This window comes from Erpetoichthys calabaricus, chromosome 6 (assembly GCF_900747795.2).
Source record: "Erpetoichthys calabaricus chromosome 6, fErpCal1.3, whole genome shotgun sequence".
NCBI classification, from domain to species: domain Eukaryota; kingdom Metazoa; phylum Chordata; class Cladistia; order Polypteriformes; family Polypteridae; genus Erpetoichthys; species Erpetoichthys calabaricus.
Genome location: NC_041399.2, coordinates 40,358,089 through 40,382,003, shown reverse-complemented (window position 1 = coordinate 40,382,003; position 23,915 = coordinate 40,358,089). Strand labels below are relative to the sequence as shown.

General features: G+C 37.4%; 1 protein-coding gene across 2 annotated transcripts in view; it reads left to right on the top strand.

Annotated features, from left to right (window-relative positions):
- LOC114653869 (peroxidasin homolog) overlaps positions 1–23,915 on the top strand; it is a 279,611-nt gene that overhangs the window by 209,531 nt on the left and 46,165 nt on the right. For both annotated transcript variants that reach the window (XM_051929375.1, XM_051929376.1), the window contains exons 15-17: positions 2,051–2,159; positions 18,023–18,180; positions 20,959–22,462. In XM_051929375.1, the coding sequence (XP_051785335.1) occupies positions 2,051–2,159; positions 18,023–18,180; positions 20,959–22,462 (1,771 nt within the window). The remainder of the gene's footprint in view (positions 1–2,050; positions 2,160–18,022; positions 18,181–20,958; positions 22,463–23,915) is intronic.

Sequence of the window (23,915 nt, the reverse complement as noted above, 5' to 3'; positions counted from 1 at the left end):
CTTGTTGACTTCAGTTCCATCACTAAATTACCAACAAGGCGAAGATGGATTACAGAATAAGAAGACAGTGATGCCAGGGTAGTCTTTTTTCTCTCAGTGTCAGCCCAATAAAGAGACAGTCATAGAATTCCTAGAAACAGGAGATATAATACAGTATGTGTATTATGTGTATTGTTTTGCCTGTCGTGTTACTGCTACAAGTTTATAGTAGTCATGAAAGTAAAAATCTCATTGCATTATGACAACATAACTTAAATTTGACATGAGGTCACTATTTATTGTCAAAATTACAAGGATTCAGATACATGTATACAGTACAGTTGGTATTTTTCTAGCTATAAAACAAAAAAAAACTGTTTTACGAAGTGTTATACACATTTTAAATGTTATGCTATAGAATAGCTACAGTCTCAATTCAATTCTTTATTGTCACGTGTACAAGTACCATGTACAATGAAATGCTTGCTTGCATGTGCCCCCGCAGACAGTGAACATAGACAAAAAAAAAGAACACACAATAGATAAATAAATATAAATAAGGAAATAAATAAAACCAAAATCCTAGGAAAAAATAGAGACAGTGGCAGAAGTATATGTGCAGGTAGCAGTGAAGGTGACACAAGATTACTGATTGTTCATGAGTCTGATTGCAGTTGGGTAGAAACTGTTCCTGAACCTGGAGGTGCGTGTCTGAACGGACTTTAGTCACTTCCCAGATAGGAGGAGGGTGAAAAGTGACAGTGCAGGGTGGCTGGGGTCCCGCCTGATACGGTTCACTTTCCTGAGACAGCGTGTAGTGTGGATGTCATGGATCGCAGGGAGCTGTGTGCCCGTGATCTGCTGTGCTGTATTCACCACATGCTGCAGAGCTCTGCAGTCCTTTTTGGGCCAAACATAAACAACTGCACACCAAAACCACTAGTGTGAAATCAGCCCTGTTACATCCATCCATTACCAAATTCACTTTGTCCATTTCAGGATCAATAGGTTCAAAGTTTATCACTGAAGTAGGTATGGACTCTAGAATTCCATTGCAGAGCCGACACCTTTTTTCATTCATGCTGAGCAAATTTAGTGTTGCCAGTTTAACGTAACATGCACATCTTTGTGATGAGGAGGGAATATCCAGAAAAAATTCAGTTTAGAAACAGGTAAACCTGACAAATTCAAGTGACTAAGCCAGAATTCACACTTAGGACTCCAGACCTGTCATGATGAAATGCTAACTTCTGGTTGATACACAATCAATTACCCCTCTGCCAATGTGACACCTCTATAATATATTGGAAATTAATAAGACATAAGGGCAGCATGGTGGAGCAGTGGTAGCACTGCTGCTTCACAATAAGGAGACCTGGGTTTGCTTCCCGGGTCCTCCCTGCGTGAAGTTTGCATGTTCTCCCCATGTCTGCATGGGTTACCTCCCACAGTCCGAAGACACGCAGGTTAGGTGCATTGGCGATCCTAAATTGTCCCTAGTGTGTGCTTGGTGTGTGGGTGTGTGTGTCCTGCAGTGGGCTGGCAACCTGCCCTGGATTTGTTCCTGCCTTGCACCCTGTGTTGGCTGGGATTGGCTCCAGCAGACCCCCGTGACCCTGTGTTAGGATATAGCGGGTTGGATAATGGATGGATGGTTATAAAAACATTCAGAAGATCCGAGGCTATAGAGACCTGTCTTCAGCTCTTGCTCTGGTCACTGTTATTGTGGAGATTGCACGCTGTTTAAATCTGATTTTTGTCAGGTGTATCCCTACAGTGAATATATTAGGTTACTCTAAATTGGTCTCATAGTCTTTTGGTCTGAAGTGTTCCTGTAATTAGCTCTCATCTAGAGTTACAATATATCCCAGCCTTCACTCAACAGAAAATAAAAAATAAAATACAGGTTCAGAAAAGTGGGTGTTGGCCACATGATTTGATACCAGCAATGTAGTTTTCCCAGTGATTTATCAAATGCAAAGAAATGATTAAGTTTTGAGTATAGGCATGAAAGAAAGAAAAAAAATCAAGTTTATCCTTTTATATTCTTACATTTGATTTTTATTTTCAGTTCCAGATGGAAGGAGAGTAGGAGACACATTTGTTGAGCCATCGCTTCATGACGCAACAAAAATGGTTGACAGTGCAATCAATTCTACCCAAAGAGACTTATTTAACAAGTAAGAAGATAAAACATTTTATTTTACCCACTTTTTACAGCGTTCCTATTTTAAATATAAATAACAAGATATTTGCAGTTTAAAGCTATGGTAAAAACTAATAATAGGAATCATAGCATTTGCTGTTTCTCAGTTCTTCTTCTCAACCTTTGCCTCAACTCACTTCCCAACTCCAAGCTCACTGGTCCAGTGATAAGGGTCCTCTTCTGAACTCTTCCACATAGTGAACCTTTCATTACCCTAGAAGTGACTAAGTTTAAAGGACACCAAGCCACAATGCCACCTAGCAGTTCCTGTGAATGCAGCACACCTGAACTCTGGCCTAGCTTAAAGGGGCTAAGAGTAGACCATACCTCTTGGGCCTCTTATTAGCTTAATTGGACAATATGGACCAGACAGTGCCATTTTGGAGGTGTGCTACCTTCTCTTGCAGCCTCCAATTACATCTCTCCTCCAATGGTGCCTCAATAGGCATGACATCTAGGACAACAAAGACACTTTTCAGCTCTACACTCCCCTGGTGTTGTTTAAATCCCCACTTGTGTTGAGAATTTAGCACTGACAAAAGTGTGGGATCCTTCTTCTCTCTGTGGGACTCTTCAGCCACTTTATACTGTCCTGACCCACCTTGGTGCCATTTTTGTGCCTAGCAATACCTTGTCAGGGAGGCAACCTTCTGCATATTGATAACAATAAATGCATTGAACAGGAAAACAAAACTGTGTTAGATGTTAATGCAATTTACATTTTTGTAGAAGGCACGTGAAGGATCTGTTGATGTCAGGAGAAAAAAAAAGGATTTAAAATTTTGTCTGTTTGGCAAATGCTAGCAACGAACATTGTTAATACTTTAGTGTAATGAGCTGCCAGGGCAAGAATTGTATTAATTAATTATAGTGAGTTAGTTTTTGGTAATGCTAAATACACTCTTGTGTTGTAAATGTGCAGATGACTGTGCTTTTCACATTGCTTTCTTCTACACACAGCAATGTAGCTTCTCTAATCCTCAAATTTGTGTACTGGTGTTTCTGCCTGAACAGGTTCTCCACCTTAAGCTATAAATATTTTGTCCCAGCCAGTACTTGGATGGGAGACCAACCAGGAAAGGCTTGGGTTGCTGCTGGAAGAGGTGTTGCTGAGGCCATCTGTGGGCACTTACCATGTCATCAGAATGTGAATTCCCATTGCCCCAGCGCAGTGACAGAGACAATGTAAAAATGGCACTGTCCTTCGCATGAGACGTAAAACCAAGGTCCTTACTCTCTGTGATTAAAAAGATCCTTGGTCATTCTTCGTAAAGAGCAGAGTATATCCCGATGTCTGGGCTAAATTACCCACCACTGCCTAGTCATTCTGGCCCCCTAATATTTTCCTATCTCTAACTATCTAACTGTCTCTCACCCCTTCACCACCTAATAGTTAATGAGTGGTGACCATACTGGCAGAAAATTGAAGGATGCTACACATTAGTGGTGGTTGAAGTGGCTCCTCACTCACTATTTAAAGTGCTTTGAGTAGAGAGAAAAGCACTATATAAATGAAAAGAATTATTTTTACAAGCCAGTACTTAGGCCTTCATTTAGCATAATTTCAATGGGTAAATAAGAGATCATGGGTTTGCCTTGGAATGTACAGTACTGTGCAGAAGTTTTAGGCAGGTGTCAAAAAATGCTATAAACAAGGAATGCTTTCAGAAATGGAAGTGTTAATCATTTATTTTCATCAATCAACAAAATGCAGTGAATGAACAAAAGAGAAATCTAAATCAAATCAATATTTGGTGTGAACACCCTTTGCCTTCAAAACAGCATCAATTCTTCTAGGTACACTTCCACACAGTTTTTGAAGGAACTCGGCTGGTAGGTTGTTCCAAACATCCTGGAGAACTAACCACAGATCTTCTGTGGATGTAGGCTTCCTCACATCCTTCTGTCTCCTCATGTAATCCCAGACACACTAGATGATGTTGAGATCAGGGCTCTGTGGGGGCCATACCATCACTTCCAGGACTTCTTGTTCTTCTTTATGCTGAAGATAGTTCTTAATGACTTTGGCTGTATGTTTGGGGTCGTTGTCCTGCTGCAGAATACATTTGAGGCCAATCATACGCCTCCCTGATGGCATTGCATGATGGATAAGTATCTGCCTATATTTCTTAGCATTGAGAACACCATTAATCCTGACCAAATCTCCAACTCCATTTGCAGAAATGCAGCCCCAAACGTTCAAGTAACCTCCACCATGCTTCACTGTTGCCTGCAGACACTCATTATTATACCACTCTCCAGCCCTTCGACGAACAAACTGCCTTCTGCTACAGCCAGATATTTCAAATTTTGACTTATCCGTCTAGAGCACCTGCTGCCATTTTTCTGCACCCCAGTTCCTATGTTTTCGTGCATACTTGAGTCGCTTGGCCTTGTTTCCACGCTGGAGGTATGGCTTTTTGGCTGCAACTCTTCCATGAAGACCACTTCTGGCCAGACTTCTCCGGACAGTAAATGGGTGTACCTGGGTCCCACTGGTTTCTGCCAGTTCTGAGCTGATGGCACTGCTGGACATCTTCCTATTTCGAAGGGTAATAAGCTTGATGTGTCTTTCATCTGCTGCACTAAGTTTCCTTGGCCGACCACTGCGTCTACGATCCTCAGTGTTGCCCGTTTCTTTGTGCTTCTTCAAAAGAGCTTGAACAGCACATCTTGAAACTCCAGTCTGCTTTAAAATCTTTGTCTGGGAGAGACCTTGCTGATGCAGTATAACTACCTTGTGTCTTGTTGCTGTGCTCAATCTTGCCATGGCATGAAACTGTCTTCCACAACCTCACCTTGGTAGCAGAGTTTGGCTGTTCCTCACCCAGTTTTAAGCCTCCTACACAGCTGTTTCTGTTTCAGTTAATGACTGTGTTTCAACCTACGTGTGACATTGATGATCATTAGCACCTGTTTGGTATAATTGGTCGATCACACACCTGACTGTAATCCTACAAAATCCCTGACTTTGTGCAAGTGTACCTATAAGAATTGATGCTGGTTTGAAGGCAAAAGGTAGTAACACCAAATATTGACTTGATTTAGATTTTTCTTTTGTTTGCTCACTTTGCATCTTGTAAATTGATAACAATAAACAATCATTATTTATATTTCTGAAAGCATTCTTTGTTTACAGAATTTTTTCACGCCTGCCTAAAACTTTTGCACAGTACTGTACATCTCTCTATTACATAAAAAAAACTTGGGAATAGACGAGACCTGTTCAGAGAGACAAGACGTGACCTTCTCAGAAAGACTCTTTCACGTTCCGTGAGACTAGACTTTGTGCCAAGAGATTTAACCACGCCCAGGGCCGGAAAAAGACAAAGAGTAGATGACAAAGTAGAACGTTGTAAAGAATTCAAAAACATTAGCGTGATACACATGCAGAGCAGGTTAGAAATAATGGAAGTAGAAAAATTCGAAAGTTTAAAAAAAAATGATAGTAAAGATCACATTAGCGCAAACAAACAGAAAATATTACTAGGCGAAATAATGGAACAGCAAAAAGAGATTGAATAGTGTTTGAGGATGCCTGTGAGAGAAGAGAGAGAAGGCAGTGAGACAAAAGGACAGCTGCTGTACAGGATTTTAAATGTTTGTAGTGCTGCACGAGATGCAGATCACACAGTACAGCTGCAGCAGCAAGCCTGCAGCTGATCGAGCAAAGAGGAGGTAAAAAAAAAAAAAAAAAACGTATTTGTTTCCGATTTATGACAGACGTCCGGGGACGTTGCCCCACCAGGACGCCAGAAGAAGCAGAGGACCAGAAATGGGGCAGTACTTCCCCCCGGAACGCATGAGGGCAGCCTCCCTGGACTGCATGGGGGTCTCCCTGTGGGAGGACATGGCCACCACCAGGGGGCGTCTGGATGTTTATGGAACCTTGGATGGCAGCACTTCCGCCACACCAGGATGTGCTGCCGGTAGAAATCCCAGGGTCACCCGGAGTGCTTCCGGGTGCTCATCTGACACTTCTGTCACACCAAGAAGTGTTGTTGGACAGAGCACCTGGAACCCTTCCGGGTTATTATAAAAGGGGCCGCCTCCCTCCAGTAGAGGAGCCGGAGTTGGGAGGAAGGAGATGGAACTTGTGAGGAGGGGAGTAGAGGCGAGAGAGAGAGAGAGAAGAGAAATGGTGTTGTTGTTTTGTACATTGTGTGAAGAAAGGAGAATAAAAGTGTGTGTTTTAGACATTTTGGTGTCTGTCTGTCTGTCTGTCTGTGTCCAGGGGGTGACTTTCCACACATTGTATCACCGTTTAAGAGGGGTTTCAGAGGAGCGATGTGTCTCCTTAGGGTGTGTTCAGCCCCCTTTTTCACAATGATGCGTAGCGCAGGCTTGGGAGAGTGGGATGGGTTGGTAAGCAAAGTGAGCAGGGGCAGTCCCCTAGTCTCCTTAAGAAATAAACATTAAAAAGACACCACACAAATAAACTTTAAAAAGACACCCTGTGCTGGATATGCCAGGAAATGGTGATAACATTCTGGCAATGTTTCAAAACTTGGCTTCAGAGTACTGCTATGGATACATTTGTTTTGTTCTAATCAATGTTTTAATAATGTGCTGAATTTAATTAGATATTGCAGAATTTGCTGCTCTTTGCACTAAAAGGCATTAGGAGAGATAGGCCTCCTTAATATTTAAATTTAAAAAATGTTTGATAATTGTTGTAGCAATTGCTTCTGCTAAGTGCCTAGAAAAGTTAATGATCATATATAAACTCTAAACATGGTAATATGTTTAAAAAAATCATTGTATACTGGAAACAATCCCAAAGAACTGAAGATAGCAATTTCTTCCTTTATATAATATATGGCTTAGCTAACCTAATTGACTATTGACTTTTGGCCTAATATGTATCATACAAAAATGTTTTAAGCAGTTATTAAAAACAAGAGTAATCAACATACAGTATATCAAGTACTGTAAGTGTATTAGCACATAGCCATCATGGTCTTAGATTGAAGAGATCAAGTTTCATTTATGTGCTGAAATTTGAGTACAGTATACAATAAAAGCTTTTGATTACAGTGGTGATATAATATATCTACATATTAAAAAAGCTTTTGATAAGGTATTTATTTAAAGGTTAGTGAAAAAAAAGCTGTAAAAAGTCAACACACAGAGTAGCAGGATGCAGTATTTGCTTGAGCAAAGAAAGCAGTATGTGAGAAACATTTTCAGAACCCATGTTATTGGTCTTTTTTAACATATAACAACATTAGCCTTTAAAAAATAACCTGGATAGAAATGTAACTGATTTGATTGTTAAATTGATAATAACACTAAAGTAGGTGGATTGCATATAAAGTATCCAGAGTCAGAAAAATCATTAGATTTAATTTTTGGACACGCAGACAAAACTTGATTTAAGTAAATATACAGGTTTGTACACAGCATGCAAAGATATTTAAATATAATCACACTAGCCAACCCGCGGTGTAGCATACGCCGCATAATTATGTATTGGTGGGTGAACACTTTCTGAACGACACAGTTGTCCAAATGGGGTGACTTTGAGGATATGAAATGTGAGTGAATGAAAAGATGGACCTCTGGAGAGAGCAACATTCAATCGTCCGTGACTGAAAGCGGGATCGTCTGTGACGATGGAGGCCACGCTGGTGAAAATTACTTCGTCGGTAGGGATAAGTGTCAGTACTTGTTCATTAAGGTGTAGCGAGTCTTCGTGGTTGACGCTTAATATAGCTCGCGTACTGAGTTGTTCCTGAGTCACAGTTGAGAAACACTTTTTTAATGTCTTTTAAGCACAAGGAAAAAATGAACATGTGAAACATCCGTAATGTAATAAGCCACCAAGAAAAGTAACATTGCAACAATGCACGCTACGACCCGATCGCTGTAAACAGAAGTGAGCCCGGTGCATTCTTTAACTGCCTTGTGGCGCAGTGGTAGTGCTGCTGCTTTGCAGTAAGGAGACTGTGGAAGATTTTGGGTTCATTTCCCGGTTCCTCCCTGTGTGGATAGCGCTTTGAATACTGAGAACACTGCTATATCAATGTAATGAAGTATCATTATTATTATTCTTATGTGTCCAGCCCCCTCTCTCTCGTGCGCGTCTGTATGTGTGTGTGTCTCTCTCGCTCGCCTCTGTGTCGCTCTCTCTCTCTCTGACTCGCTCACTCGCTGCACGTGTTCCTGCAGGCATACGCCACATAATTATTTATTGATGGCTGAACACTTCCGGAAAGACACAGTTGTCTTAAAGGGGTGGGTTTGAGGATACAACAGTAAGTGAGTGAAAAGATGGAACTCTGGAGAGAGCAACATACAATTGTCCGTGACTGAAAACTGGTTTTGGCAGATACATGCAAATCTTTTTGAAAGTTTGGCCCTATGCCTTATTAATTGTCATCGCAAAGGCCAATCTAACAGGAAATTGTCTTCGTGTAAAAGTAAAAGGCAAATTATCCTTGACAAACAAACAGTTTTACATGCTGCATACAGCGATTCACATCCGCGACAAACAAACTGTTTTACACGCTGCATACAGCGATTCACATCGAAGCATACACACTGCCTGGTCATGTGCCTGGTCGCAAGAGCAACTCACGGACACCCGCCCACCAACTCTAAGACCATGGGATACCTCTCTCAAACTGTTTTACATGTTGCATACAGCGATTCACATCCGCGACAAACAGGCCTCTTTTTAGATGGTCCTGCCACGTTCACCCTCGTTCTCGAAGCATACACACCGCCTGGTCATGTGCCCGCTCGCAAGAGTAACTCACGGAGACTCACCCACCAACACTAAGACCATGGCATGTAAAACAGTTTGCGATGGTGGACGCGGTCGTGCGTCATAACCGAAAAGAATAATGAAAAGTCAACGTGGCTCAGAAGTGCATGTGGAGTGTAGCAGAGTGTTGCTGCGTCCGAGTTGGTGGGCATGACTCGGCGAGTTGTCATCGTATCCAATGACGCCGTGTTTTGTGAGTTGCTGCGTCCGAGTTGGTGGGCGTGGCTATGTGAGTTGTCGTCGTATCCTATGGTCTTAGAGTTGGTGGCCGTGGCTCCATCCTGCGTGCTTCCATGGGTGTCTTGCTTGTGCTGGTGGCGGCTTAGCGAATTATATAGGGTATATATAGATTGTTGAGGTTCCTGAAACTTGAATGTACATCTAGGAAGAGTCTGTCAGTGTCCCCTGTAAGACACTTCAAAGAAATGATTAGTAAGTCTGATAGAATTTTAGGTTATACAGTATAGCATGAATTGTAAAGTGTTAGTCACAGAAGATAATGGCTAAGTTTAACAAAGTACCTGGGAGGCCTCATGTGAGTGGAGTGGGCCCCCTTATTCTCCTTGCATTGCATTATACAGTACAATGGCTATAAAAAGTACTCATGTTCCATGAAAATTTTCAAGTTATCCCACCATAAGAAATCTGTTATGGAACCCAAAATGTAATTTTGCACCCCAGCATGCACTGGTCATGAGGCGTACAGACCAAATTTTTAAAATATACTAGAAGTATGTAAAAGTGTCATTATGACTAATTGGAAGTAAATGCACAGTTGACCTCAAAACAAAAAATTAATGAAAATCATGAACTGACTACGATATTTCAGTGGCACATAGTTATTATTTGCTGAGCAGGCTTCACCCATAGCAGCCTAACGCCAGACTCAAACAGTTGAATATCAAAAAGGAGAAAGAGTAAAACCATATAAAAACTCAAAATTCCTTGAAATATTATATACAGTATTTATCAAGATCTTTAAAAGAAAGCACAAAAAGGCAAGGCGGGGGAAAAAAAGGAAAAAAATAGGCTTGTAGAGAGTTCATAATAATAATAATAATACATTTTATTTAATAGACGCCTTTCTTAGCACTCAAGGTTGTTGAACCTGACAGGACACTAAGTCTAGTCAGCATGAACTATAACTGGAAAAACTTCATATTTCTGAGAGAGATATTGGAAAGAACAATTCAATTAAACCCCAAGAAACAAGATGGTAAATAAAGAAAACCCAAAGGTAAATTTGTATTTTTTGGGAAATAATGAACTCTAAAATAAGCAGTACTTTTAAAATTTGAGATATTATCACCACATGTTGGGCGGCGCAGTGGTAGCGCTGCTGCCTCGCTGTTAGGAGACCTGGGTTCGCTTCCTGGTCCTCCCTGCATGGAGTTTGCGTGTTCTTCCCGTGTCTGTGTGGGTTTCCTCCGGGCGCTCCGGTTTCCTCCCACAGTCCAAAGACGTGCAGGTTAGGAGGACTGTCGATTCTAAATTGTCCCTAGTGTGTGCTTGGTGTGTGTGTGTGTGTGTGTGTGTGTTTGTGTGTGTCCTGCGGTGGGTTAGCACCCTGCCCGGGATTGGTTCCTGCTTTGTGCCCTGTGTTGACTGGGATTGGCACCAGCAGACCCCCGTGACCCTGTGTTTGGATTCAGAAAATGGATGGATGGATGGATCACCACATGTTCAAAATATACAAAAGTCTTGTTAAAGTAGATCCAGAAGAATTCTTTCAACTAAATGGCGAATCATTTACTCAAGGATACCAGTGGAAATTTATTGGAAATTAATTTAGGACTGAAGCCATGAACCAGTTCTTTACACAAAGAATTTTGGGAATTTGGAACAAACTATTGAGTCTTGTAGATGAAGCAGAACCCTTGATAACCGTTAAGAAGTGTCTGGATAAGGTATTAGGACAGCTTTACTATTTGCTAAACAACAAGCTTGATGGACTGAAGGGTCACTTTTTGTTTACAATATTTTTATATTCTTATACAGCATGCCTCCCATTATTCCTACCATCCCCGATACTGTACTTAGGAGATTTAGCATTCTTCCAGTATGACTATGAGGTGGGTGGTTCATTTTTTGAAATGATCAACTGTAGTTGAAATAGTTGAAATTAATTTGATAGCTGAAAGTTAATAATTTATGTAATTGATTGAAAATTGCTTTTTTTTGGTTTTAGAATTATGAATTATCTTGCTAAAATGAAAGGAATGTGTTGATGATAATCAGGCCAAGGGTGATTATGTCGTATGTTCTTTTCTTGTATCAGGTGTGCACCTTACAGTAATTAGTTTCTGGAATTTCCTTAATGTCTCCAATTAATTTTTGGGAAGAATTAAGATGTGTAATGACTCGGATGACACAAATTAAAATGAAGGAGGAGGAGGAACAAAAACCATTTGCTTAGCTGTCAAGCATTCAAGTTGTAACAGATTGACAAACAAAATAGACATATAGCACTCAAAACCGTTAATGGGTCCTACTGCTAGCCTGAAAATGAAAGTCCTAAACTGAAGAGCTTTTATGGTAGAGCCTACAAGGATGTGCTTCATTCACCTGTCATTCATAAGCATGCGACCTCCTGTATGACCAGAAAGTTAACACTACATTACTGGGAAATCAGTGAACAAAACAATCAAAGATGAATCAGATGTACAAACAAAAATATATAAAGCAAGAGTTTGCTAAGACAATGAAGTTAAACTTTTATAAGAAAATCAGAAGTGCTGACAATCTTACCATGCTTCCATGGCTTCTTTTATAAGATAATATGAGCAACATTAAGACAGTGTAGGCAGCTGGGATCATGAGAGACAATAAAAAAAGTTTTATAAAGAAAAAGTATACAAAAAAACAAAAACAAAGAATTATTAGAAAAATGTATAGTAAAGCTATATGAAAATGTGTAGATCCTGATGGAACTGACTAATCTAATTAATTTCCACTAAAATGACTTTACTTGGTAAAGGCACTTTTTCCCCTTAATAGTTTGTGTATATATACCTAATTGTACATTATTTATGTTTATCATATGCATGGAAAATCAATTAGCTAATTGTTATTCACCCAGATATAATGCTACATGAACCCATTTGATTATAAACAAAAAACAAACTGTTGAATGCTTAAGTAAGCAAACCATATAAAGTATATGTGGTTAAAGATCCATGTAAAATAGTTAAGAGAATAGTTAGACATTTTAACCTTAACAACATCAGAATAATCTGCTTAAATTGAAATATTTTTTCTTTTATTGTGATGTTACACAATGTATGATGAGTAGGTAAATTATACATGGGTGTAAATAGTTTGGACGCCAAAGGAAAAAGTAAAAAAAAAATAATAATAATATGAGACAGACATGGTGATATTCTTTAAGAACAGATGCTCAGAACACATGTCTGTAATAGGTTTTTTAAATAAAAAATAGTGATGAATAACTATGCTGAATCTAAAGTTATCTAATGTCCGATATTACAGTCTCTAGTGTGTTGTGTTTATTTCATACCTGCATTTTTTTGCTGGGAAAACCGTTACCATTTGCTGTATTATTATTATTATTATCTAAATTGTATGTAATTAAATCAATGATAAATCAAAACCAAAAAAAACAGAATAATAATTTAACAAATCTGTAAAAGATTTTTATGTTTTTTAAAGAGTCTACAATATTTCAGAGTTGTTAAAAGCATTCCTGCTTTCGAGGAAGCAGGATGAGAAAAGATGTGTTTGAGACTATCATGGGAAAAAAAATTTAAACGCAAAGGTAAATAAAACTGGCAAATATTAATAACTTGTGAATCAATTGTAGTGTGACTCTGCATATTGGACTTGTAACATCACATGCATTAATTCTCTTTCTCTCATACATGCCTACCTATGTAAATCTGGCATTTACAACAACATGTTAAAATTTAAATTTATTAGAAGGCTAGAAAAGAGCAATAGAATACAAAGTGTTTATTTATAATGTGTAGTCTTATTGAGGAATAAGTTTAATATTGTAGTTAACCTTTGGGATCTACAGAAACACGTGAGACTAGGACTTCAGACTTGGCTGCATTATTAATATTTTGTAGCTGAGCTTTAACATCACTGCCAGTACTCACTCACTGTGATGTAAAGAAATCAGGCTGTTTGAGGAATGCATCATAGTGCACAAGCGGAAAAGGTAATGAATTCATTTTACTGTACTATATTAGAATACCTTTGCCATTTTCTAGTGTCTATTTCTTAAAACAGAAAACTGAAGTTTACTTTATCTAACATATAATTATAGCTTAAAATCTGTGTGTGTGCATGTGTGTGTGTGTGTATGTGTGTATGTTCATATATGTCTGCTACAGTTTGTATGACAGTGCCACCTAGTGGCTCAGAGCAAGTGAAACATTAGAACAGACTGCAGCAAGACTAGCAGGCGAAATGACAAAAACTTAAAATTACTGACATGTGCAGTGCAGGGTGCCAATTCTACTTAAAACTAAAACTGAACAAAGTGATTTGAATGGGGTTTACATCAAAGTTTAGATATTGACATTCCAAATGTGCCAAAAGTCATATTTTCAAGAATGTGCTGCCTAATCATGATTGTGCTGCAATAGAATTATCATTTGGGTGCAAGAAATGTGCCCATATTTATATGCCATTTTGTAGGAATGTACAATGCTGTCTAATAGCACTTTAAAAATCTCTAAATTCTGCTTTATTTCAAAGCACAATGGCTTTTTGTGGGAAGTTTTATGACATTTCCAAAACAACAAAAACATTTATTTCTATAGTACATATTCATACAAACCATGTAGCTCAAAGTGCTTTACAAGATGTCAAAAAGTAGTTACGTGTATATAAAACATATTCCAATTAGATATGAAAAATAATGTATAAAATAGCATGCAAAAATAAATAATGCATACTTACATAAGATAGATATATAATTAAGAGAGACAGAGTCCTTAAATATAGAATTGTTGTTTTAGGTCTCTAAATAATGGTCTGATGATAAATTCAGTTGTCCAAGGTTTGAGAGAGAGAAAACAAATCTGTAAGTGTTCCAAGCCAAAAGACAAACATTAGCATCACAGGTGGCTTTGATCAGGTGGAGGTGACGCAGAACGCCACCACAGAGGAAGGGGAAAAGAAAATGGAGAAAAGTAAAGAATAATAAAAATTGCAAGTTCATTGAAGAGTATGATAATTCTATGCATATCTACTTTAAAAACTTGCTCTTTATCTTTTAAAGAATAACGTTATGGAATAGTGGTTAGCCATACCACCTCACAGTCTGAGTCCTCCTTTATTTGGAAAATCCTTTCACAGTCCAAATGTCATTACTTCCCTTTTTTTCTTTTTAAACCGTTCTTTGGTCTCTAATCATATATGAAACATTTCTTGAGGGTTTTTAGAGGCCAAAAATCCATTAAAAATGTTACTTGTGAAATGCATTTTTCCTCTATGCCTTCTTGGTTTTCTTATGAGTGCTGCCATTTTGTGACCTTTTTGTGTATGGTTGCCATTTTGTTTGAGGTAAAGTCAACCAAAGTGTGTAGTGCATGACATCATCAGATTGAAGGTGAAAAGGTCAGCGTTGTACACTTCCTGGTTGTCCAAATTTGTGGATACAACTGAAAACTCTTGAGTGATTTTCTTTGAGATTAATAATTGATTTCTGGTTAAGAACATTTTCTGTATTTTGACTACATCTTTTGGCTTTCATCTTGGCTCCACTTACTAAGCACTGCTCTAGTTCTGTTTTGCTATGCTCCTTGACTTCAATTACTGTTCTCATTCTGAGTATGTGTCTTCAGATCTTTTATTCTGTTTTAAATTTGGCTAGTTGTTATTGACGACTCCTGTATCCTGATACAATTTTCATTTCAGAGTGCTGCAGTTTAGTACAGTAATTACACCAATAAACATTTTGCTAGTTTAGTTGGAAATGCACATAAATGAGTGTTCAATTGGCTGACATTCCTTATAGTGTTGGTTCCTGTTCCTTCCATTAACCCTGTGCTGGAAAAATAAGTTCAAAATATTCAAGAATGCAAAAACAACACAATGCATGCAAGTGTGCATATCACAGCTAGAACACAGTGCGTTACTTTGGTTGGTATCTGGGTAAAGGGATTGCTTTTCTTACTGTGTTATTATTTACTTGGTCTTTAATTAAAAAAAACTTTAACAGTGTAATAGTCTTAATATAACTGTGCATTCTGTTACTGTGAAGAGAAAACTGTCAGCTAAGCACACAACTTAAATAATATTGAGAAAAAATGCCTATAGTTAACCTTTTTTTTATCAATCTTCGCTCAGACTGTACATACAGTAGTCAGCAAGGTTATTATAGTTAACGAAAACTAAAATCAAAACTGAAACTATTATTAAAAAAACATTTTCGTAAACTGAAATAAAATAATTAACAAAACTGAAATGAAAAACTAAAACTAAACGAAACTATTAAAGTAGCTGGAAAGACTAACTGAAATAAAATAATAATTTACTAAAATATTTTTAGTTTTTGTTTTTGAATGAATATTCTTGCCGTTAGTCTTTAACCCTTGTAAGTTTTAATTCTAAAACAGAAAGTCATCCACCACGAGCCGCCCGCACATTTTCATCCAGTGAACGGCAGCTGGTGACGGAGGGCGACTGTTCACACAGCATTTGCGGTGACAGAGCAAGCTGAGTGCAGGAGCGTAAAGAAATAAGTGCATGGGAAATAGAAAGCGATTTGCGTGCCACCTTTCCTTGTGCTTGTCAAGATGTAATTCAAACGGCTGAAATCAGAATGTGCTGGTCATCAAAACGTTTACCATATGGACAGAAAAATCACGAGTGAGTAACGTTTCAGTTTATTTCTGAGGTGTCTGGTTTTTGTTGACATCAATTCACCTGCCACTTCACACAGGAGAAATTGTTTTTACTTTCTAATATACGAAAGTATAGTAATCATGAAAAAATTGAACCTCGATATTTTGATGAATCTTGACGTTATAGACTAACCAGTGTCCAACAATACTGTTTTTTGGAATTGTGTTTGTGCGCGCGTGTGTATGCGTGTGTGTGTCTGTTTGATGGATGAAATTCGGCATGTGGTTGTTACACCACAATTATAGATCTGTATTAACTTTTGGGCCAAATCGATCACCCGGAAGTGGTACTTTACCTGAACACATACTCGATTTTTTTTTTTTATTTATACAGCTGCAGAGTCCGATTTATTCAACTTTACTTTTATAATAATTGCTCAATATATTATTCATTTGATTTGTTGTTGATGGTTCCTTAATGTTGATAATTTAAAAATATAATCATAGTCTTGCGGTTTACTCCTCAAGTATCCATCCCCATATCGGAGTATACAAGAAAGTCGAGGGGATAGCACTCCCGGTTTTTGAAAATAAAGCGGCACTGATCAAGAGACTGACTAGGTCATCATACAAGATCAGCATATTGTTGCTGACCAATCACTTTTGCATTAAAAACATCATTTAACAACAAAGCGATACAAAGGTAGAGAGTCTGACAAGTGATGAAAAACTAAACATACTAATGAGTTTTTGTATTTATTCCATATTTATTAATTTATCTTTTTTAGTTCATATTCACAACTCAAAATGCCTGATATTATGAAAGTAATCCATTAGCAGAATTATATTTTAAAATATTTGTCTCCCTTTTTTAAATGTTTTTCTCTATCTCTCAAAATAGATAGTTGACATATCATATTCTTTTCATCAGCCTTATCATACATATTGCATACAAGGGATTTTTCCTGCTTTACATCCAAACCTGCTGTGGTAGGCTCCAGGTTTCCTGTGATCCTACTCTGGATAAACAGGTTTAGATAATGTATATGTTGTTCTTAATCTCAGACGCTGTCTCTGTTGTTTTATGCCTGTCCGTACTCCTATTACCTGCTCTTGCTCTGCTCATTATGGGTTTACTGTCCTTTATGGTGGTCTATTCAAGACTCACTGCCCCTAACCTTGACACTACATGCTTGTTGTACTTTGTTTTCCTCAATACAGCTAGGTGGGGTCTGCACACTCAACCAAGTCTAAGAGCCCTGTTCTTCCTAAGCCCCTGTGATTTTCATGAGAAAATATTTTAAAAATTATAAAATTGCTTAAAATTTTTCATATTCAGTATCTAGTTTTGATTATGCTTGTTTTTATCAGACAAAACCAAAACCAGATAGTAAACCGGGCAGTGCAGTAAGCTTCCACTAACGTTAAACTCATATCCAAATCTGTTAAGTATACAGTTCTGTCTGATTGTGACACAAAATTAACTACGTAGGCACTCCATGTCATAATTACTAAAACTAAAACTGAAACTAATATATATATAAAAATAAAATAGAAATGTCTTTGTGAAATAAAAACTAAACTAAAACTAAAAATACACGATGAAGGAAAACTAAAACTAAACTGAATTTCCAAGTAAGGTCAGAAAAAATATAGAAATAAAAACTAATATAAAAAGGCAAAACTATAATAACCTTGGTAGTCAGAATTGTTCTGTTCAAAACAGAAGGCTCTGGCTTTAAATCTTTTCCATTGTCAGTTTGACCTTTCACATGCAATTTGACATGTATTGTAAACGTAACTGTGAATTTATAACTAAAATCTTTGATTAACTTATTATAGTACTTTATCTAACATTAACACAAATCAAGGGAATAGGATATATAATGTTAGTCAATGTATATCACAAATCATAAAAAAATGTAATGAAGCATTGAGTTAAGGAAGCATGTGATGTGTATTAAAGTCGGTAATGCTAATATTTTTAAAAAGGATTAAAAGAAAAATTGTAGCTGTAAGAAATTATGTATCATCTCAAGGTAACAGGTGGCACAATTAAAAGCAAAACAAAAACAAAAAAACAAGGATAATGAACAGTTTTATTTATAATTTCATTGCAGGTTTGCTATTCCCATGAATAATTACAAGCTGCATTTGAAATAATAAACATAAATGCTGGGCTCATGCTTTAATTTATGGGCTTTTACAAACATCTGCATTTTTTTTTTTTTTTTTTTTTTTTTATCTTTGCAGACGTCCTCGGACACCAAATGACCTGCTTGCTTTGTTTCGCTACCCCCGGGATCCCTTCACCATTGAGACAGCGAGGGCAGGAGAGATCTTTGAACAAACCCTCCATTTGATCCAAGAACACGTTAAACAAGGATTAACAGTCGATTTCAATGACACAGGTACAGATTTTAAAACTTTTTCCTTTTGGTAAGTTAAATTGCTTAAAATGTGAGGTCTTATTTTTGTTTAATGAATGAAAGCTGAAAATGTGTGGGGTTGATATTCTTAGTTGGCCTGTTAGGGTTCACCAAAACTTGGTTCCAGCAACCAATGCTGGGTTAGAACCCGTATTTTTTTTATTACCAAAATTAGATGAAGTGTAGGTTAAGGTTAGGTAGATTAATTTTTTTGTTTAATGTATGTTAAGTGATGCAAATGAAATTTACAAATTACATTAATCAGTTTTCTCACTCATTACACTGTACAAGCAGGATTGAGTATTCACAAGGAGTAAATGAACAAAGTGGTGAATGATTATAAACTTGTGTAAATGAAATAATAACCAACTTCTAGTCAGGAGACTATTTAGGGCAGGAGAGGAGACTACTCATCCAGAATCAACCTCAGGGTTATCTTGTGGGAGTTCCTCCACTGTAAGACAGGAAAAATGGAAGAAAGACTAGGGCTGGTCTAATAAAAAATAATAACCTTATTATTCTTCCCCCTTTGACAAAGACCAGTGAGACAATCCCCATGGTTGTATGTGACAGTATAACTGATAGACATGTTTTTAATACACAAAAAGGTACACCGATATTTCAGCTACTCCGCTTGCACAAAAGTTTATTTGAAGAAGCTTAACCAGCTTGTTATTTATATTTTTATCATTTATGTCCTATAAAAAGAGCAGTGCCACCAACACCAATCTTTGAGTGACATCACTTTTAAAATCATTTAATTCAGAAAAAAGTTAATCTCACTATAACCCTTTGCTTCTTGTGTTTTAAGCTAATTTTGTACCCCCCACCACTATGCCTTGAACTCCCAGTGTGTTTCCAAGCCTCTCATGTGAACCCTCATTCAGTGCCTTCTGAAAATCAAGATAAATATCAGATAATATCATAAACATCTGCCTGATAGTACGCTTTTTTGATTACTGTATTTGTGAAATATAATATTCCTGTCTAAACCCACATTCTTCATTAACACAGCTCTTCTTGACACGTGTTTCTCAATCATTTCATTTGTAATTGTTTCCATTAATTTACCCCTGATGAATGTTAAAAAGATTAATGCCCTATAGTTACTTGGGTCAAATATTTATTTAATGGGATAACCTTTGTTAAATTCCTATCCGTAAATGTTCCTAGTTTACGATGATTTTATTAAAAATATGCATCAAGGGTTTATATTCAGTATGCACTCTAGAATAAATGTTATGTGGTAACAAGTTATTTGTTTGATTTTTAGATAAATGTGGGCCTGGTCCTGGCAAATTGTTTTACTCTGTGGTACCAAGGCATTTGCGGCAACTGTGAAAGTTGTCATTATCCCTAAGAACTTCCTGCATCATGCAGATTGTCACAGATGTCTTACTTACTGTGCAAAATTAAAATGTATGTTTATTGTTAATTGGATATACTGTATTTGAGGTACAGTGGAAAGTAATTTTGAGTCAGATATAGGAAAAGACCTGATGAACTAGCTGGGGCTCAAGTTTATTCTTTGGTCACATAGCTGGTAAGTTTTAAATAGACATACTGTAAAGTTGTACAACAGAGTCTATTAGCTAAATACTTTTCTAATTTTTTCTCACTCACATTTATCTCCCAGGAATATATCCTAACTGCCTCATAGGTCATCAGCCTTGTATGCTTGTTGTGAGGAGGGCCTTTACAATGAACTGATGGATGAAGGTAGAGCAGCAAGTTTTTGAAAGGTGCCTTCTTCTATAATGAAGAAATAGAGAGGCACATATAAATTCTGGCCCGAAAAACTTTGTCTCTTCTTGTGCTCCTTTAAAAAAATATTCCCCAACAGATGTAGTTATGGTTGTATTCTTGGCACTGCATATAAAACACAAAGTATAACACCCGGAGGCTATTACAGCAACAGGCTGAGAACATTTTTAGTGTGCATTGTACATTTTCACTCATTTCATTTTCTGCAACAATCTACAAATCAAAAATAAATTGTTTCAAAATCAATTCCTTGCAGATAGCTTTGTTTGAAATAGACACAGACAAAAAATAGTAAGCAATGCCAAATTACAGAAATGCAGCTTTTCTCTGTGGTTACAGTATGTTTAATCCCTCGAAATATCCAATATTTTTTTAAAAGACTGCTGTTGCTCCTGCTAGGTTTTAACTATTTTTAGTTTTTTTTTTCTGGACAGAAAATGAAGTTTTCAGCTGCAATAACTTACTCAGATCTATAAATATAACATTAATAATATCAATAATTAGAATATTTATATTTATAATTATTTATAAATAATTTATAAACTTTATCCTGTTACAAATTCTGAGTAGGTAAAATTATACGTTTCAAATGTCTTATTTATTTGATAAATCATTTTTATTAAGAAACATGATAAAATAATTTCCCAATTTTTAATTAGAGAATGAAACAGTAAACTAAAAATGAGAAACTGTACTTTATTTTGAAAGGTTTCAACAAAAATGTTTGTTAAAAACATACTGAATTGTGAAAAATAATTCCATTAAAGGAGTCCAATAACATATAGTTGGGTCCATAAATATTTGGACAGAGACAACTTTTTTCTAATTTTGGTTCTGTACACTACCACAATTAATTTTAAATGAAACATCTCTGTCCAAATATTTATGGACCTAACTATACTAGAACAATATTATAATGACCTATTTATTTTAGGAATAGAATGTGTTTATGTATTTTTTAAATTATTTTGCCATTTTCTTATTCTTTTATTTTAGAATTTCGCTACAATGATCTGGTCTCCCCCCACTATCTAGACCTCATTGCAAACCTCTCTGGGTGTACAGCCCATCGACGTGCGCCAAATTGCTCTGATATTTGTTTCCATCAGAAGTACAGAACCCATGATGGCACATGTAACAATCTTCAGCATCCCATGTGGGGCTCTTCTCTTACTGCTTTTGAACGAATCCTGAAACCTGTGTATGAAAATGGTTTCAGTCTGCCTAGAGGAGTAAACCATGACACTGTGTACAATGGGCATCACTTACCAATGCCACGAATGATCTCTACAGTAATGATTGGCACAGAGACAATTACACCAGATGACCGTTTTACACATATGTTAATGCAGTGGGGGCAGTTTTTGGACCATGATCTTGATCAAACTGTTGCCGCTCTAAGTATGTCCAGGTTTTCAGATGGCCAGCCATGTAGCACTTTATGTACCAATGATCCTCCTTGTTTTCCAATCATGATCCCTGAAAATGATCCTCGTGTAAGGAAATCCAAATGCATGTTTTTTGTTCGTTCCAGTCCTGTCTGTGGCAGTGGAATGACCTCTGTCCTTATGAACTCTGTGTACGCCAGAGAACAAATTAACCACTTGACCTCCTATATTGATGCATCAAATGTTTATGGGAGCAGTGTACATGAATCACAACAGTTGCGTGACTTCTCAAATCAAAATGGCTTCCTAAAGCAGGGCTTGAAAGTAGAGCACTCTGGAAAACATTTGTTGCCCTTTGCCACTGGACCACCAACTGAATGCATGAGAGATGAAAACGAAAGCCCTATCCCTTGTTTCTTAGCTGGGGATCACAGAGCTAATGAACAGCTAGGCTTAACTGCTATGCATACATTATGGCTGAGAGAGCACAACCATATTGCATCTGAACTCTTAAAACTCAATCCCCACTGGGATGGGGAAATGGTTTATCATGAAGCTAGAAAGATCGTGGGAGCCCAAATGCAACATATAACTTACCAGCACTGGCTACCGAAAATCATTGGGGAGGAAGGTATGAGACTCATGGGAGAATACAAATCGTACAACCCAAATGTGAATGGAGGAATTCTGAATGCATTTGCTACTGCTGCTTTTAGATTTGGCCACACATTGATAAACCCGATTCTTTATCGCTTAAATGAAACGTTTCATGAAATATCACAGGGTCACCTACCTTTGCACAAGGCTTTTTTTTCACCTTTTCGGATTGTTCAGGAAGGTGGTATTGATCCACTACTACGTGGCCTTTTTGGGGTTGCTGGAAAAATGCGAAATCCTTCTCAGCTTCTGAATTTAGAATTGACAGAAAGGCTTTTTTCCATGGCCCATTCTGTAGCACTAGACTTGGCAGCCATGAACATCCAGAGGGGTCGTGATCATGGTATCCCATCTTATAAGGACTACCGAGTCTTCTGCAATCTCTCTGCTGTACAGACATTTGAAGACTTAAAGAATGAAATTAAAAGCCCTGACATTAGAGAAAAGTTGAAACAGTAAGTACTGCATAAACTCTCAATTTTAATATCACATATTGAATACATTTTACCTTTATTTGGATGGTTTGTATTTAGCATTGGGAAGAAAAACTCCTGCTTTGAGCAAGAATGAACTCATTAAGAACACAGGCTAATTGTGTGTGAATAGTTGTTTTTACTTTTTAGCTGAGTGCAATTTATACTTTGGGACTGTCATTTTTAGGTGGTCTGCCTAGTGTGGCGGTTCACCCACTTACTATCAATCAAGTATATCAGAGCAATATCTTTCTCACCTCTCATATTGTTCCTGTTTGGCATTTTCTCCCAAACTATCCTTCCAACTCCAAGTTAAAAAAACTTTATGAATAACTACCATCATCCATTTTCTACAAACAATATTTTTGTTAATGCTCAACTCAAAATGTGTGTTTTTTTCAGAAGCAGATGTGGTAAGACTAGCATATTATATTTTTTCTAATTACTTTTTTTTTTTATTATTTATGGGACACTTTACATTATCAGTATATCTCAAAGTGCAACATAAAAAGATTAAACAAAGGCAAGGTAAGATAAAAACACAGATAAAACAACAATAATTATAATACTCTTGTTATTATGCTTTACTAAATAGAAAAGTCTTTAGCTGTTTTTTAAAACAGCCCACAATCTGCTGTGTTCTCAGGCTCTCTGGGTGCGCATTCCAGAGCCGTGGAGCAGCGACTGCAAAGGCTCGGTCATCCATTGTTTGAAGTTTGGTCATAGGGGGGGCGAAGGCGGTAGGTATTTGTAAAAGAGAGGTTTCTGGTAGTGGATTGTAATATAAGGAGTTCTTTAAGATATTGTGGCGCATTTCCATGGATACACTGGTGAGTAAACAAAGAGAGTTTGTATTCAATACGGAGATGGATAGGGAGCCAATGAAGTGACCAAAGGATTGGTGAGATATGTTCATATTTCCGCGCCCTCATCAGGATTCTTGCAGCACTATTTTGAATTTCTTGGAGCTTTTGAAGGCTCTTGTTGGGTATCCCGATGAGGACTGTATTACAATAGTCCAGTCTGGATGAGACAAAGGCATGAACCAGCTTTTCAACATCACAGAGGGAGAGGTAGGGACAGAGTTTGGCTATGTTTCGCAGATGAATGAATGCAATTTTACAAAGGTGATGGATATGTATATCAAATGACAGCTGGGAGTCTAACTTGAGGCCCAGATTTGTAACAGAAGGGGAGAGGGCCATGGTACGGTCAGAAAAGGAAATACAATTTACAGAGGAGCGAAGTTGATGGAGGGTGCCAATTAAAAGAGCTTCAGTTTTGGTGCTGTTCAGCTTGAGGAAGTTCTTGGACATCCAGGCCTCAATCTCATCCAAGCAAGAGGAAAAAGTTGATGGAGGTGTAAGAGAAGTCGAATCCAGTCTCACATAGAGCTGCGTATCATCAGCATAGCAATGGAATGAAACTCCATGCT